Source organism: Triplophysa dalaica, chromosome 9, assembly GCF_015846415.1.
Source record: "Triplophysa dalaica isolate WHDGS20190420 chromosome 9, ASM1584641v1, whole genome shotgun sequence".
In the NCBI taxonomy this organism is placed as follows: Eukaryota; Metazoa; Chordata; class Actinopteri; order Cypriniformes; family Nemacheilidae; genus Triplophysa; species Triplophysa dalaica.
Genome location: NC_079550.1, coordinates 10,370,063 through 10,388,109, shown reverse-complemented (window position 1 = coordinate 10,388,109; position 18,047 = coordinate 10,370,063). Strand labels below are relative to the sequence as shown.

Here is an 18,047-nt window from a genome sequence, read left to right as displayed (position 1 = left end):
ATTTAACATTGATAAGCTTATATTAATTATTTGTATTAAACAGAGTATGTACAGACAATGAAAGCAACATGTAATATTTATGTTTATTTGAGTAAACATTGTCAAAATCCAAATGACCTCACCTTGAAATGGCTTTGTTCCTGACTTGCTTTAATCTCTCACTTCTCAGATATTTCTCCTCTACTGTATGTGTCTCCTTAGAGCAGAGGTTCTCAGCCTTTTCACTTCAAGGCCCTCCACTGTATTCTACAAAATGCAAGGTCCCAATCTCTAAAACCCGAACGTTCTACCCATTAAAATATTTAAGAGCTTGACATTTACTGGAAAATCTTCTATTTGTTAAAAAAAGGTTAACTGTTAAGAACTATCTTGTTTTATCAATGCTGATTTTGTCACCCTGAGGCCCCCGTAAAAGTCACCTGGGGTCCCCTTGTGGGCCACGGCCCCCCTGTTGAGAACCACTGCTCTAGAGGTTCAAACGAGATCTCATAAATACGTTTCCTGTGTTTACATTTGCAAGGATACCAACATTTGCATTCAAATGTCAGCTCATGTTTCAATAAAATCTCAAATATTTATCATCCATACGTTCCAAATTGAAGGCACACCGTATAGATTCAAATTACTGTCTGTTAGGATATCACAAAGTACAAGTAATGTATTGAAAATTGTTTATGAAGTTATATAGCCTAATAAATCAAATTAAATAAATAAAACCTAATAAAGTAAAATCCAAACCCTAATTTCATGAACAGACAAAACCCATGGGTGAAGATGTACTGTATACTCTACAATTACTTTGTATGAGTATATCCCCATATATCCACAGCTAACCCTATAACTTTTTTGATATCAGTAGCGAAACTATTTATAGTGTAAAATACAGTATTAAAACGACACAAAAATATATTCTGGCAACTAGGGGATCACATCCACAAGGTGTACACACTTACAGTCTCGCGCACGCATGTCATGTGATACACACTTATAAGGATCTCTCAACTGTCTGCCTATGTTTAGTCATGTATCTGACCAATGGATGCCACCGCTAACTTTGTGGAAATAAATGAGCAAAAATGCGCCATTGCATCTCATAAAACAGAACTGTGCGCAAGTGCATATAAGCGTTAAAGAAACTTGTTCAATAACACTCTCACCTCAAGGCTTCTAGACCGACTGCGCGACCTAATCGCGCACACCGCGTTCTCATACCGCACCAAATCTCGCGAGACTTCGCGAGGGGATAAGTTAAGGAAACACGGCGATGTCTAATTTGTTAAAGGTAAGAGACGCTTTAGCTCTTTGCCATCAAATTCTCAATAAACCAGTAAAAATGCATGTAGACGCATATATGATTCAAATGACTGTGTTTGTCATTGAAATTTAGCGGCTTGCTCGGACTCTTAACGTTACGTGCCTGTCTGCTGAGTTTTTAGGTTGTGTTGCTCACCTCAGCTAGCATGCTGTGTGCTAACAGACATTCATAAAGCTAATAAACACAATGATGCTTGGCTGCACGTGAAGCAGTTAAAGTCACTACTCAGTCCACTGGGTGTTGACGATCACTATCATGTTGTTTTCGAGTATTTCTTATGAAGGCTTCTGCTGCTGTTGACAGTTAGCACTTATGCTAGCTTGGCCAATGCTAGTTAAATGACACTGATTGCAATGAATGTAAGCTTATGATCTAATGTTACTGTATTATTGTTAGTTGGTGACTCACGTGCTGATTTTTTTCTGACCGGCCACATGTCATGTCTCTTAAGACAGATATTTAATGGACATTTTGTGAAAAAAGAACAACATTGTTGTTCTGTTTTTTAACTAAATCAGTTTGATTTATAAACTCACTTATCTGTGGTTGTGTCATTCTTCCATAGATTCCAAACTGGTCATCAGAAAATAGTCACATGCATTTATTACCTACTATTATAATGTTAATCTGTAGGACGAAATGACTGCTTTTGACAGATAACTCTTTATACACTGCCTTTTTTTGTCACCAAAACAGATTGTTACACTACCTCGTTTTTTCAATGCATTATCAGTTTTCAGTGAATAAACGGTGTTAAAATCGCCATAGTATCTAGTTCCATGTTGTATGTGAATACAGGCATGCACTTGTTTTCTAACAGACTATGTCCTCGTCATTATTTTTTATTTTAGAACAAGGGGTCCCTCCAGTTTGAGGACAAGTGGGATCTTATGCGCCCCATTGTCCTTAAGTTGCTTCGCCAAGAATCCGTCACTAAGCAGCAGTGGTTTGATCTTTTCTCGTAAGAACCTTCAAGTCATTTTTAATCCTTAACCTTAAACATAGTGTGAGCCTTTGATCACATTTCTGTTCTTTGTCATTGCCACAGAGATGTTCATGCAGTTTGTTTATGGGATGACAAAGGACCAGCAAAGATCCACCAGGCCCTCAAAGAGGACATTTTAGATTTTATTAAGCAAGCCCAAGCGGTAAGATCTGTTCCGATTTTCGGCTCTCCAAAATACTGTATTCTGATGGCTGTCATGCCAGATCAAAGCATGATAAAATATATAACTGACAAAATATTCCATCTTAAATCAGTATTTTTGTCCAAGTAATTGGTTGAGTGTACCTGGAGGTGTTTTCTCATTCTTGCTCATTATTGGTCGAACCCAATGGGATTTAGAGAGTGCTCAGTCATCAAGATGACACAGCCCTCCTCAAGGCTTACATCGTGGAGTGGAGGAAGTTCTTCACGCAGTGCGACATTCTGCCCAAGCCGTTCTGTCAGCTGGAGATCACCCTGATGGGTAAACAGGGCAGCAATAAGAAGTCCAACGTGGAGGACAGCATTGTTAGAAAGGTGAGCAGAATTGAGCATGACACGGTTCTTGCAAACTTTTGTTACTTTTCATGACCATTTGCAATTTTCCTTCAGCTGATGTTGGACACTTGGAATGAATCCATCTTCTCCAACATCAAGAATAGACTGCAAGATAGCGCAATGAAGCTGGTCCACGCTGAACGGCTTGGAGAAGCGTTCGACTCACAGTTGGTCATCGGGGTCAGAGAGTCATATGGTGCGACTGCAGCACATCAAACATGAGTTAAAGAATACATCACGTGGCTTTGATTAAACATTTATTTGACACAGCAGAAAGCCACAGAGTCTGTGAATTGAATGAGTCTATCTTCTCTCTTCCCCAGTGAACCTGTGCTCCAATCCTGACGATAAACTGCAGATTTACAGGGATAACTTTGAGAAAGCCTATCTAGACTCCACTGAGAGGTTCTACAGGACCCAGGCACCATCGTATCTGCAACAGAATGGAGTTCAAAACTATATGAAATATGTATGCCATGCCTGAAATTGTTGTTTGCGAGATATTTAGTCTTTGAGTTTATCTTAATGCATTTTTTATTGTCTCTGTAACAGGCAGACGCTAAGTTAAGGGAAGAGGAGAAACGTGCACTACGGTATTTAGAAACGCGACGTGAATGTAACTCTGTACAAGCAGTGAGTATAAGAATGAATTTATTCATAAATCATCAGAGTTATATAATGTTTGAAATGCTGAGCTAGAATCGTATGCATTAAAGTTTAAAGTCGAGTTTTTGAAATTTAACAGCATCTAGTGGTGATGTTGCGAATTGCAACCAACGGCTCATTCCACCACTTACCCTTAAATGGCTATAAAAGGACAGAGAAGCAGTCACGTTTATGCTTTTTTGCTGAAGGAGATAACATATTTATGAAACGCGCTCTGTAGGGCAGTTTGTCCATTTAGGGCTACTGTCTAAACAACATGGAGAATTTCATGTAAGACCAGCGGTGTATGTATATAGAAAAAGCTCATTCTAAGGTCATTGAAACATAACACTTCATTAGCTTCATCAGTCATTTCTGTCAATAGATCCCCTAAAATTGACACTTTGGAGCTTTAATACATATGTTAAAAGTTAAAAATATTTATAAATGTTTTTAATAGTTGTTTATTGTCTGTTTATTGATAGATTATCATTGTGAAATTGATTTTTTTCTTTGTCCAGCTTATGGAATGTTGTGTGAATGCACTGGTGACGTCATTTAAAGAAACCATCTTGGCAGAATGTCCAGGCATGATCAAACGCAATGAGACAGACAGTGAGTTCAAAATCTAACAGTTTTGCTATTTATGTGTTTATTTTTTTGATTGATGTTCAGGTCTATGCTTTGTACAGGCAAGACCTTTAAAAAAGCCTTTTTGAAAGGACCTTGATTTTATTTTGTCAAACAACACACTGTAAATCATTTCTACTTTTGTCTTGCCTTTGAGGCTGTAATTTCCTTATAAATCAAGAGCTTTACATCTTACAGTGTTGTATTCTCACCTCTTACACAGAGCTGCACCTCATGTTCTCACTCATGGATAAAGTGCCCAGTGGGATTGAACCCATGCTGAAAGATCTAGAGGACCACATCATCAGTGCAGGACTGGCAGACATGGTGGCTGCTGCTGAGACCATTACAACTGTGAGCATCACTTTGATACAAAAATGGATCGTCTTCAGCAAACTGAGACAATTTCATTACCCTAAAATCTGTGCATTTTCCTTCGGCACTATTATACAAGTAACCAATCTGATCCTGGATCATCCATGCTTGGGCTTATGCTGAAGTTCTCATTCGTGTTTTTCTTTAGGACTCTGAGAAGTATGTGGAGCAGCTGCTGACGCTGTTCAATCGATTTAGTAAATTAGTGAAGGAAGCGTTCCAGGACGATCCACGATTCCTGACGGCAAGAGATAAAGTAAGCGTACCGTCCATCCACATTCATTCAGCTGGTCTTTTTGAGTAGGCTGAGTGAGTAGATCACACCCCAGATGGTCACCAATGATCTGTGATGCCACATGAGGACAACAGAAAGTTGCATAATGAGTCTTTTATATATAGGCTGTTGAATTCAATGCACTACTGAATTGGGTTATTTTATCTTTTGAATAAATGAATCAAAGATAATTGAAGTGTATAGTTTTGTCTTGCACACCTGCTGTTGTTTAATACAGTTTTTATTTGCTTTAGGCATACAAAGCAGTTGTGAACGATGCCACTATATTTAAGCTGGAGCTGCCACTGAAGCAGAAGGGGTGAGTGATGACCGAATTCTGGGCTTCCATTCAAAGTTCATTTTAGTGAGATCCTCTAAATATTGTGATTTATTCTTCTCTGATAGCGTTGGTATAACTGAATGTGAAAAGTTTCTATAGATTTTTGTTAAAGGAACAGATCATCATTTCCATGCTCTCATTTCAAACGCAATTACATTTTTGCCTTATGTGGATTGCCAAAGAATACCAGAGCTGCTAGAATGCAGTGAAAGTGTATGGTGACCAGGATGACAAGCTCCAGAAAGAACAATATTTGTACAGAATCTTGTAAAGAACAGTTTGAAATCTTCCTTGACACCAGTGGTCACCATTCACTTTCATTAAAGGGTAAAGAACAGCGTCTGTTAAAAATGATTCCCTCTGTGTTCCGTTAAAGAAAAAATGCACAGGGTCTTTCTTTCACATGACTAATTTGAGATAAATTATTCTTTTAATATCCCTAAGTGTGTCTGGATGCAGGGTTGGTCTGAAAACACAACCAGAGTCAAAGTGTCCAGAGCTTCTAGCCAACTATTGTGACATGCTGCTAAGAAAGACGCCACTTAGCAAAAAACTGACCTCAGAAGAGATTGAGCTTAAGCTGAAGGAAGTGGTACGTAGTTCAAAGGTGTCTTGTAATATTGTCGACTCGTTGCTTGTGTGTCCACAAATGTTCATTTCTATCTCCTACAATTTAACTTTTAAAATATTGACTCTGTGATTTTTTTTTTCCTGTAGCTACTAGTGCTAAAATATGTCCAGAATAAGGACGTATTCATGAGGTATCATAAGGCCCACCTGACCAGACGTCTGATCCTGGACATCTCAGCAGACAGTGAGATTGAAGAGAACATGGTTGAGTGGCTCAGGGTGAGAGCAGAAGAAAGAGCGACCTCAATTCTGATTGAAAAAATAGAAAAATGCGCTGAAGTCTACTTTTATCTCTCTTGCTTTAGGAAGTTGGAATGCCTGCCGACTATGTGAACAAGCTGGCCAGAATGTTCCAGGACATTAAAGTGTCAGAAGATCTAAACCAGGTTTTCAAGGAGGTGCACAAACACAACAAGCTGGCTTTACCAGGTTTGGTTTGTCTCATTTTTGGGATGCTCAAACAAAACAGCTTCACAATGTTTTGGTATGCAGAGTTGTTTCATTCATTCATTTGACACTCTTTGTGTGACCCAGCGGACTCTGTGAACATAAAGATCTTGAACGCTGGAGCGTGGTCACGCAGCTCAGAGAAGGTCTTTGTGTCTCTACCCACTGAGTTGGAAGACCTCATCCCAGAGGTGGAAGACTTCTACAAAAAGAACCACAGTGGCCGAAAACTGCACTGGCACCATCTCATGTCCAATGGAATTGTATGTTATTTATTTGTTATGTTTAGATGTGATTTCATTTCGCCATAAATATGTAATCAGTTACACTATCTTCTCTGGTAGATCACGTTTAAGAATGAAGTAGGACAGTACGACCTGGAGGTCACAACCTTTCAGTTGGCTGTACTTTTTGCCTGGAACCAAAGACCTCGAGAGAAGATCAGCTTTGAGAATCTGAAACTCGCCACAGAGCTGCCTGATGCTGAACTGAGACGAACTCTCTGGGTAAGCAGACTGTAGAAGTTTCAAAGCCAGATAAGCTCGAAAAAATGCCACATTCTATACTTTTGTAGCATCTTTTTTGTCCGTGTAAAGAATGATACCGTGGTAACATCTCCAAGATGCTTGTTTTGATTTGTTGAACAACTGAATTGTTCTCCATCTCTTTCTCTACAGTCTCTTGTTGCCTTCCCAAAGCTCAAACGGCAAGTGCTGTCATATGAACCTCTAGTGAGCTCTCCCAAAGACTTCACAGACAGTACATTATTTTTCGTTAACCAGGAATTCTCTTTGATGTAAGAACATCTGCTTTGTCTTTTAAGAATGGACTCTTGTATATGCTTTGACATAAATTGCTTTAGATGTCTTGAGATTTTTGTATCTCCTTAGAAAAAACTCCAAGGTTCAGAAGAGGGGGAAGATCAACCTGATTGGTCGGTTGCAGCTGACGACCGAGAGAATGAGGGAAGAAGAGAACGAAGGCATCGTCCAGCTTAGAATATTAAGAACGCAGGTTTGAAAGTCAAAAATAACGCATCGATATTGTTACAACAATTTTCTTTCTTTCTTCTGGCCTGACGTTGCGATGTTTTTCAGGAGGCCATCATTCAAATCATGAAAATGCGTAAGAAGATCACAAATGCTCAGCTGCAGACCGAGCTGGTGGAGATCCTTAAGAACATGTTCCTTCCCCAGAAGAAGATGATCAAGGAACAGATCGAGTGGCTCATCGAGCACAAGTACATCAAGAGAGACGAGACGGACATTAACACTTTCATCTACATGGCGTAGCGTGGTAACCACTCCGGAGACGATCCGCAAACGTTCTCGGGATGACGTACCTTTCGACGACCAGCAGCTGGGGAGGGATTGTGATGACTCGAAGATACTGCTGGGGCTGCTGGTCTTCCAGCGTAGTGATGAGCTTGGCAGTCAACACATCGGAAAAAGTTCATCTAAAAAATTAAAAAATCCCTGCCTTACCTTACAGCAAGATGAGGATAGGAGATTTAAAAAAAATGAAAAAAGACAAAGGATTATATTTTTGCCATTGGTAGTCAGTATGCATGGTTGGCGGTTTGCCTTTATTTGTGCATATCTCCAGCAGCATGCGGTCAGTGGGAATGTCACATTCATCCGAGGACTTGTTTGTGTGTGTTTTTCCCCTCCCGAATCTATTGCGCGGCCCTCGCCACGGCCACCCGTCCTAAGCGCACAGCCAGGCTGAGAGCCGTCAAACCCGCAACTGTTAAACACCCGGCCGCACATGCCAACACCAGCACTGGGGAGCATGGCACGGGACGTTGGACAAGCATTAGCACTTTTCACCATCTCTGCCATCATTTGTCAGCATGGATTTGTTTGTGTTTTCATTGGGTTTTGTTTCTTGAGTTTGGGGTTTTTATTTCGTCAAAGTGATGAGTTCTGAACACTCGTAGTTGAGTATTTGAATGCCGGGCTACCAAGTATACATTTCTATACCTGTCATTAGGCTACAGGAAGAGGCGGATGGGGATGGGCATATGTTCCGTTATTGCTCTCAGGTGAAAGCTGAGATGCTGACTGATTTTTTCCAGGGAAATGGTGTGTTTGGGTGGTTAAGGTCCACTGATGTATCGGCTGTAGAGCCCCACAGCAGAGAATGCCCTACACTAAAAAAAGTTCACTTCTGGCCCGTGAGTTTTTTAGATGAATTTTGATTCCGTTCACCCCATCACTGTTGAGCGAACTCAACGTCTAAAGTTACTGACGTCTGATAAGAAGCAAGCATTGCTCCAACCACATGTAAAGTAGGTCAGGAGAGCTATTTTAAGAGAAATTTGTTCTGTCATGTCATTAGATTCTACACTGCCCAGGCTCAGGAGTGCTGAGCTAAAGAGTTATATCATGGTTTTTCTTTAGACCGGTTTCAGTGAATCATTGTGATCGAAAAATCTTTGTCACTATTTTAAAAGCTATTAATTTATGTTTCAAAAGCCATCTTAGATAAGCTGTGTGATAGCATAAACAGCAAACTAGAGTCTCATATGTAATTAAAGGACTGAATTCATGAATTGATTATTATAAATGCTGTATGTCAGATATGTTTCGGGTACAGAAAATTAGTAGTGCTTTTCAGGAAAAGTTCAGATATTGGCAGCCTCTGGTCAGTGGGTTTGATGTAAAATAAGAATTATGGCATTATCAAAAATTGGTGGACATTTCACAACTTGAAATTCTTTGTTACGTACACAGTCACTGTCTCTTAATATGTTACTTACAAAAAAGTGCATATTTAATCTGGAAACTTGTAACTAAATAGGGACAAATAATAGGTTTCAGAGGAAAACTTCATAACCTTCTAAATAAAAGTATGCCGCTGATATTGAAATAAAGTGTCTACAGAATAGCTGTCCATCTCCACTAAGGCATTTTCCTGCAGGCGTTTGTTTGTCCAAAAGCTGTTTTCAATGCACCTGGTAGTTAAAGGGGGTAGTTCATCATTCATTCACCCTAATGTCGTCAAAAACCTGTTAGTCTCATTCTTCTGTGGAACACAAAAGAAGATATTTTGAGAAATGTCTCCTAACCATGAAGGTCAATGGGAAACCAGAAAAGTCAATGGGAAACAATGTTTTTTGGTTACCAACATTCTTCAAAATAGCTTCTTTTGTGTTCTGCAGAAGAAAGTAATATGACACGTGAGGGTGAGTAAATGACAAAAGAATTGTAATTTTTTGTGAACTATCCTTTAAACTCATTTGTCTCCCTTGCTTTTGATTTCTTGTGGGTATATCGAAATGATTGTAGTGCGAAGGCATTCTTTAAAAGATCCAGATGTACAACAGTATTTGAGAACAATATGTTTTTTGATTGTCCACTTTATTTATAACTTAAGCATGTTTGTGAGAGTGAAGACAGAGAGTGTGTGTGCGTGTGCACGCCTTGGAGCCTTTTACAAAGGATGCTGCCATATTATGTTACGTTTATGCATTTAAAATCAATGGCTGTGTTTTCTAGTTTTCGTGTATCAATTGTATTAATCACATAATTTTATTAGGACAAGCACTATAATTTTCAAAAGTATCAATCACAATTGACTTTTTGTGTGTGGTATAATGGAGGCAATTTTTTTGTTTGTTTTTTTCCCAGTGACTGTAGTCCCAAAAACTGAAGTTCAGTAAATTGATGTGAGGTTGAAACTGAATGAATTTGATGTCTGAATTTGTATGAGTGACCTAAACGGGAAACCATGAGTTATGCTCTTTTTGTTCACACATTTCAAATATGTATTCTTTGATGTGCAAAGAATGTTTCAGCAACTGGAGTCTGTGTGCGGTGTTTAGTGATACGATGCAATAAGTGATCGGGATGTCAAAGGCAGTTTTTAAGTCTGTTGATGCTGTTTCCTCCAATAAACGTTCAATCCTGAATGCATACAAATATTGAAACACATTATTAAATTGTTTATATTGTGTCACACTAAATTGGGTTTATTGTGTCTTGGGGTTGATCATTTGGCCATGACACTTTTTTCACATATTTTTCAAGCAGTGGAATGCAAGTTGAAATAACCGAGTCACATTCTAATACTTCTAAAATAATTAAAACACCGTATCACTCCTAAGACTGTCGTGACGTGTCTTGTGATTTCCTTACACTGACTGTCCGGTGTGTCACTCAACATTTTTGTAGATCAAACAGGAGTGTGTTTTTCTCTGACCCCTTTATCTTCCATCAACACAATTGTTTCTAAACGTTTCTTTATCAGTTAAATCAGAATTGTTACTTTAGCCAGATATATTGCAATTACATTTGTAACCAGTATTTGCTTTTAAAGAGTGAACGAACAACTATCAGTATTCATCAGACGTGTGCCATTTCTGCAGTCTTTTCCTGGATCTCGCCACATTGATCCTTTGAGATTCATAAGAAACTGAAAACACACAAAATAAAATGGACTATAATGGGACGACTGCTTTTGTGACAAGCAAAACTATCTGTAATCCTGATAAGTTTCTGTTCAAAATTTTCACTTTCAAGATTTCTTGCCTGGAACCGACAGCTTCAAGAATATTTTAAATGTATATCTAAAATGTCTGAGGTGTGCCACTGTCCAGTGAAGATTGAGATCTAGAAAAAATAAAACCGGTTGAACAGAAGCTGTTTGCACGAACCACGTGTACTGCTATCTTATTTGGTTCCTTTAGGGTTCTTTTTGTCTGTTTTTAAGTTGCATTATTTATTTACTGGCAAAATAAAAATGTCTTTAAAATGTGGCTGTTTGTGTTGTGATGATTTATTGTTGACAATTAAATCTTGATCCAAACTTTCTCTTTCTATAGCACCCTTAACAAATACTGTTCACATGACAAGGCATGACGCAAGTATGTCACATGACAAGGCATGACCCTGAGGAAAATATACAACAAAGTGTTTCTTCTCTCGGATACAACCAGAGCAGTTAGAACTGCATTACTTATGCATCTTAAAATCTGTTATATCAATTAAAACTGAAGAAGTATGAGTTTTATTAACTTAAAATAGCAGTTGAGCTGGTCATGGTCAAAAGAATAAATATAAGATGCTAAAATAAGACAATAATTAACATTTTATTTTTCCTATGACGTCATGTAAATTAATATATGTTGTTAATTTATATCAAGAAAAATAATAATGATTATTTTAATAATTGATATAAAATCTCAACTTAATAATAGTTCTCTCAGCAGTACACTTAATAATTGTCTTGAAACAAATTTCTAGAAAATATATTCTGAAGATATATTACTTACTAATGGAATGATTTACTATTATTCACGTAAAAGGAAAATGTTGTCCCATGTCTCGTCTAAAACAATACAAACACATTTAATACTGGCAAGGTCTGATAATAATTCACCTGTAATACATGTACACATAATTTTTACAATCGTACATATTTATAATATTGCAAACCATATATACCTCGGTTTAAAAAACATTTCACTGAATCTGATTTGAGATTACAGAATGAACACAAGGTACAACACCCCCTTCATTTGAACCAATGGCCAGTAACTCATTTCCATATGACACACGGCATCTTATTTAGGATATTTCAAACTCTAGCGTTCTTCTAGTTCATATACCGTCAGACCATTGAATGTGTCACGACATATTGTAATAGAAACGTGCTTAAAACACACTTACAAATGACACTCACCATAAATGTAACATATAGCACCATAGGGAGGTTTATATTGACGTAATGGTGACGAGTATAATTGCCCGGATGAACCTCGGTGGTCCGGGGTGCAGGCTTCAAACCTGTAGCTGCTTAGCGGCAGAGTGGTTCAATTCCACCTTTCGGGCGGAATATTGAAGTTTCAATGAGATTAATAAACAACTGTTTTGTTGTTTGCATTATTAGTAAGAGATATTTAACTTTAGGATATAACTACAAAGCGTATTCATTTCAGGACAGGACTACAGCGTGCTGTGCTACTAGATTAGCATGTTATAATGTAAAGTTAAATGAAACGTTCTTGGGTCGCATCTCTGGTAAGCGTGTTAAACAGTTGAAATGCTGTGTATTTATTATTTTTGCATTGTTCTTTTTTTTTTAATTGTCATTTTATGCCAACGTTAGCTGATGAGATAGCTAGCATGCACCTCTTACAAGCTAATATCAGTAAACATATGTAATAGGATTCATTAATAAAACCAAAACACATAAACAGATACTGGCATGCCTGATGTGATTTTAATTCACCTGTAATACAAATGATTTATACAAACATATATATAATATTGTAAACCACATTCCTCGGTTTACAAGACATTTTTTTTAAACGCTTTATTGTACATTTTGTTATAACAAAACAATGTTACAAAAGAAGCTTAACATTAAGAAACACTTGGATTAATGAAAAGAGAGAAAATAAAATACATTACTATGGCTCGAAACAGACAAGACAAGAGAAAAATGAATAATAATAAAACAAAAACATGAGAGGGAGTTACACAAATAATACAAATATTACAAATTAAATAGGTTGAAAAGCTTATAAGCAGAGCAAATTTTACAAGTTCTTTGTGCTTTTATATTGGAAGAAAACATAAATGTTTTTAAATACAGTTTTATCTCTTGTAGAAAGACTATAAAAATAGGTTTGCTATTAGAAAATTTACATTTATGTATATACAATTTACATTATAAAAGAAGCATTTTGGTCACCTTCAAAAAATCCAAAAATAACAGTTTTGGGATTCATTAAAAAAACATTCAAAATAGTATTTGAAATAAACAAACCAGCATGTTTCCAAAGTTGTTGAATACAGTTGCACGACCAAAACAAGTGAAAAAGTGATTCATTGTCATTCTGACAAAAAATGCATTTAATGTCAAAGTCAGATCCACATTTTTTCTTTAGAAAAGTTTTGGCAGTGTAAATGTTATGGAGTATTACTTTGACTTTATTTGAGAGAAGATATTTTTTGTTGCATGGACCATATCATTTTCCTGTTTAGATTATCAAAAAGGCTGTTCAAGTATGAAACAGCAGAAGGGGCACAGGCAATGCTCTCAATAAGTATAGCTCGTACCTTAAGATTTCTTGCTTTTTTACTAATAAAACATAACTTACCACAAAGACATATCGCTAGGCTCAGGTAAAGAGACTTCAAAAGATAAAGAACAATTTCTAAAAAGCATGCGTATGCCAGATGGAATAGCATCCATAACAAGTTACTGGTATATTGTATTTAGAGAGAAATCCTGAATACCTAAAAAGCATACCTTCCTTATTGAAGAGCTGGCCAACATGCAATATTCCAATAAACCATTGTTTAAAGAACAAAGACCTATTTTTAAATAGAATGTTTTTATTATTCCAAATGTAACATCGATGAGGGGAAAAGTTATGTTTGTATATAAGAGTCCAAGCCAAAAGAGGTTTACAAGACATTTCACCGAATCAGACAGAGATAGAATGACGACAGAACGTAAAACACCTCCTCCGTTTGAACCAATGGCCAGTAAGATCACTATCTTGCATATGACACACGGCATCTTATTTAAGATATTTCAAACTCTAGCGTTCTTCCAGATCATATACTGTCAGACCATTGAATGTGTCACAAAATATTGTAATAGAAACATAATTAAAATAGTCACAAATGACACTCGCCATAAATGTGACACATAGCACCCAAAGGACGTTTATAATGACGTACTGGTGACGAGTATAATTGCCCGGATGAACCTCGGTGGTCCGGGGTGCAGGCTTCAAACCTGTAGCTGCCTAGCGGCAGAGTGGTTCAATTCCACCTTCCGGGCGGAATGGGTGGGCTTGACGATCTTTATAAAACAACTTTGTGTTGCTGTTTGCATTTAAAGTAAAACAGTTATTAAGTTGTAGAACACTGTATCTTAACATAAAAGTGTCGTTAAACCCGGAAGCGCAGACATACAACAAGCCAATCAGCGTAGTAAACACTGCGCTGAACCAATCGCAGCACTCACACTAGTGTCGTCTTCGGAAGTGACGTAGCATGCCCTTGGATAGTACTACAGCGTGTGTTGTGCTACTAGATTAGCACGTTAAAATTTATAATGTAAAATTCTTGGGTCGCATAATTTTCTGGTAAGTGTGTAAAACAGTTGATATACTTTGTATTTGTTATTTTTGCATGGTTCATGTTTTAATATTGTCATTTTATGCTTTAAATTACGTTAGCTGATGAGATGATAGCTATCGTGCAGCTCTTACAAATTAAAATCCCAATATCAGTACATTTATTTAACGTTAATAATAATAATAATAATAATAATAACATCACGCTATCATTCATTCAGGAAAGTACAGATTTAAACTAGAATTTAACAGGAAAGCTGAACTGTTCTCCCATGACATAAACGTCAGATGGGGCAAATTGTCACGTGTGCATGACTGTTTAACGTTTTTAATCGTTTACAACATTTGTTTGTTATCTTTACTGTTTGCTAAATCGCGCAGTAGTTGTTTAACTGTGTAAATCTGATGTTTGATCTTATTTCCTCGTAAATGATCAAATGTTATGTTTCTTGTAATGTTCCTTGTAGTCAATACTCTCTGTACTAAATATGATATTGCCCTTAAAAAAACTGACTTTATCCTACTCATTCATTGAAGTTATGTATGGGTGAGTCAGCTAGCCGCATTATATAATATATATATATATATCAGAATGAGAGAGGTCTAGTATTTAATGTGTCTTGTGGTTAAATGTTTTTTGATACATTGTAATGCATGTTGTCACTCTTTCCCTCTTTCCAAGGTTTTGTGACTTTTGTCCATCATTTTGTGCAAAATGCCTTTACACAAATATCCTCCGAAAATATGGGAGGCTCTGAAGTTGCAGAAAGGCATCTATGCCCGTCTGCCGCAGCACTACCTCCGCTCTCTGCAGGATACCACCCCTCCTACTCCTGTCCACTGGAAACCTCTGGGTGTTAAATACAGAGCTAATCCCAACACCGGCCAACGGGAGCGAGTGCAGGACGTGCCCATCCCAATTTATTATCCACCGGAATCACAGGATGGACTCTGGGGTGGAGAAGGTTGGATATCCGGCTTCAGATATGCCAAAAATGACAAGGTAAGCTACATGTACCCCTTTACATTTACACAATCAAACAGTAATATTGCATCCACTGATAATGAAGCATCTGTTAACAGCTTTCTACTAGACTGCGCAAAACCTGGAAGCCACAGCTGTTTAAAAGAGAGCTGTACAGTGAGATCCTCGACCAAAAGTTCAATGTAACAGTGACGGCTCGCACGCTGGACCTGATCGATGCAGCTTATGGATTTGACTTCTACATTCTTAAGGTGAGGAGTCCTTACAAGTCTCTTGAATTTGTTAAATCATTTGCTTATAAATCTTTTGATTTACTTAAAATAGTAAGAATGGTACAAAGGGACATTCTTTTTCATTTAATTTCTCACCGTCTTTAACATTTAGTTAAAATTTAAATAGGTTATGTCTAAAGGGGACGGATTTGAAAAGACACCAGATTTACTTCTTGACGGTAACCGCACAATGTGGTTGTATATCTCTTCCATTATCAGACACCCAAGCAAGAATTGAATTCCAAATTCGGAATGGATCTAAAACGTGCAATGCTTCTACGCCTGGCGCAGAAAGATAAGGATCTCAACCCTAATGATCCGGACCGTAGAGAGATCTATAACCGTTACAAGGTGAGTCGAATTTTACGAGACATGATGTTTTACCAACTTGTTTGTTTGTCGAGAGCAACCTGTGGTGTTAAGACTATGTTTGTATTTGTTTTGTTCTTATAAGCAGAATTTTGAGATCCCAGAAGGGGAAGCAGAATGGGTGGGCTTGACTTTAGAAGAAGCAGTGGAGAAACAAAGACTATTGGAGAAGAAGGTGATGAATTGTGTTAAACTCAGTTGGATTGTTACCATCCCTGTCTGTTTAATATCTTGCAGCCATCCATTTGTGTTGAATAGTACTTAGGTATATTTTACTTTCGAGCACATTTAAAAAATATATTTGACCTTTTAATACTGAGATACATTCAAATCTAGTTTAATTAATATAAAAAATATATAATTTTGAAAACGTAATTAAGTACTGAATTAAAATAAAAACACGTAAAAATGTATTTATGAAATGTAGTGGATTAAAATACACTATACATGTACTTAACATCTCTGCCATCCACTAAATCTTACATTTTCTGTTTTTCAGGATCCAGAGCCTCTTTACAATGGTTTGGTGAAGAAGCTTGTTAATGAACTTACCATAAGGAAGCTCACTGAGCCTACTATTGTGGAAAAGAAATGAAGAGTGTTTAGTCTGTATTACATTAAGAATATACATCATGTATTTATAACATCTGCAACAACAACATGCTTATGTTCTGTAAATATTTCATTTTTACTAAATAAAGATGTCCAGAGATTTAAATTTGCCGGATGGATCAAAATAACCGTATTTGTGGTGCAATGAATCAGCTTGAGTTAAAGGGATAGGTCACCAAAAAATGAAAATCTTTCATCATTTACTCATGAGTCATGACAAGACATAAATGATTTTCCTTCTTCTGCAGAACAAAAATATCTTTTTAAGAATGTTGGTAACCAAACAACATTAACCCCCATTTACTTCCATTATATGGACACAAAATATTTCCATTTGTGTTCCACAGAAGAAACTCATATACAAGTTTTGAAAGTCAATCACAAATTTTTTATTTCCGGGTAAACTCTTCCTTAAATGTCTACTTTAAAATATCTACTAGTACAAACCAATGTGGTTTACTTTCATTCAAATGTTTAGCAATGCATATTGTGTAAGTTTCTCAGTAGTATCAACTATGTTAAGGTTGAACATAGCATCTGTTTGGCCATTTCCTAGTATAGCTGTTTAGTTGACGATGTTGTAAGAAATTAGCACGAATAGAGCTTACAACTGTACAAAATTTCATCATAGTTTTCCTTTATGTGCGATTGCACAAAATTGCACTTTTCTTGTAACCATGTTTTTTATGGAGCTAGTCAATGACAAACCCAGTTAGTTTTAAGTTGCGTCACATAAAAAGACAAAAAACAGAAGTAATGGAATGATGAGGTGGGAAATCACATTTAAAGCCACATCTAAAAAAGTGTTGAAAAGCTGTGGGCGGTAGCTTTGTCACAGATTGTGAGACCCCAGATAAGAAAGAGTATTTCTCTTTACTCTATAAATAGTATGAGAAAAGTATGGCTAAGCATAACAATAGCTCTAGTGAATGAGGAAGTGACAGCGCTTCTCTTTGTATTCCATCAGTAGAATCTGGTAATGCTAGTTGCATGAAGTATATGAGTTTTGCTTGGACATTGGCCATAGAACCACCCAATCGATACAAGAGAGAATCATTTAACATGTCACAATTATGCGAGTGAAATGGAACTTCTAATGAGAAAAAACTGTGGGTGTGGCTTTCATCTTTCTCTGTGATTTGATTGGATGTATAAAACAGCCGGTTCATTTTGAAATGGAACTGGTAGCAGACTGACAGTTGACGGGGAGGGGTCAACGAATGCTCCGCCCAATCTGTCTAACACATGTCATTTAAAGGAAAAATTTAACCTCAAAATTGTGTTTTTTTTACTCACCCACATGTTCAACATGTCAACAAAGTTGTGTCATCACTTCAAAAAAATTTAATTGAGCCCCATTGAGCATATGGACTAATTTAAGGATGTCTTCAGTACATTTCTGGACCTTGACAACAACTTTAAACATGATGTCTGTGAGGAGGCCTGAAAATCTCTCTGATGTCACCTAAATATCTTTATTTGTGTTCCGAAGACGCCGGGAGGTCTTAAAAC

At 37.1% G+C, this 18,047-nt stretch overlaps 2 protein-coding genes and 2 non-coding genes across 6 annotated transcripts; all 4 read left to right on the top strand.

Annotated features, from left to right (window-relative positions):
• The first annotated feature begins 1,227 nt into the window (after positions 1-1,227).
• cul5a (cullin 5a) lies at positions 1,228-10,958 on the top strand. 2 transcript variants are annotated; one of them, XM_056757147.1, is made up of 19 exons: positions 1,228-1,282; positions 2,167-2,276; positions 2,364-2,463; positions 2,661-2,837; positions 2,913-3,054; positions 3,182-3,327; positions 3,411-3,491; positions 4,025-4,118; positions 4,357-4,487; positions 4,657-4,764; positions 5,037-5,101; positions 5,582-5,714; positions 5,840-5,971; positions 6,058-6,181; positions 6,287-6,462; positions 6,544-6,705; positions 6,877-6,995; positions 7,090-7,213; positions 7,297-10,958. In XM_056757147.1, the coding sequence occupies exons 1-19, from the start codon at positions 1,265-1,267 to the stop codon at positions 7,489-7,491; spliced, it is 2,337 nt and encodes a 778-aa protein (XP_056613125.1). In that variant the 5' UTR covers positions 1,228-1,264; the 3' UTR covers positions 7,492-10,958. The 2 variants fall into 2 exon arrangements, with proteins under 2 accessions (XP_056613125.1, XP_056613124.1); XM_056757146.1 differs by having other exon boundaries at positions 5,567-5,714.
• Positions 10,959-11,947: 989 nt separating this feature from the next.
• trnastop-uca (transfer RNA opal suppressor (anticodon UCA)) lies at positions 11,948-12,034 on the top strand. The gene has a single exon. It is a non-coding gene; the product is annotated as a tRNA-Sec (tRNA).
• A 1,879-nt stretch (positions 12,035-13,913) lies between these two features.
• trnastop-uca (transfer RNA opal suppressor (anticodon UCA)) lies at positions 13,914-14,000 on the top strand. The gene has a single exon. It is a non-coding gene; the product is annotated as a tRNA-Sec (tRNA).
• On the top strand, positions 13,940-16,646 carry mrpl28 (mitochondrial ribosomal protein L28). Of its 2 annotated transcripts, none has more exons than XM_056757172.1 (6): positions 13,940-14,306; positions 14,980-15,300; positions 15,381-15,533; positions 15,774-15,905; positions 16,009-16,098; positions 16,423-16,646. In XM_056757172.1, the coding sequence occupies exons 2-6, from the start codon at positions 15,013-15,015 to the stop codon at positions 16,516-16,518; spliced, it is 759 nt and encodes a 252-aa protein (XP_056613150.1). In that variant the 5' UTR covers positions 13,940-14,306; positions 14,980-15,012; the 3' UTR covers positions 16,519-16,646. The 2 variants fall into 2 exon arrangements, with proteins under 2 accessions (XP_056613150.1, XP_056613151.1); XM_056757173.1 differs by having other exon boundaries at positions 13,942-14,306; positions 16,012-16,098.
• The last annotated feature ends 1,401 nt before the right edge of the window (positions 16,647-18,047 follow it).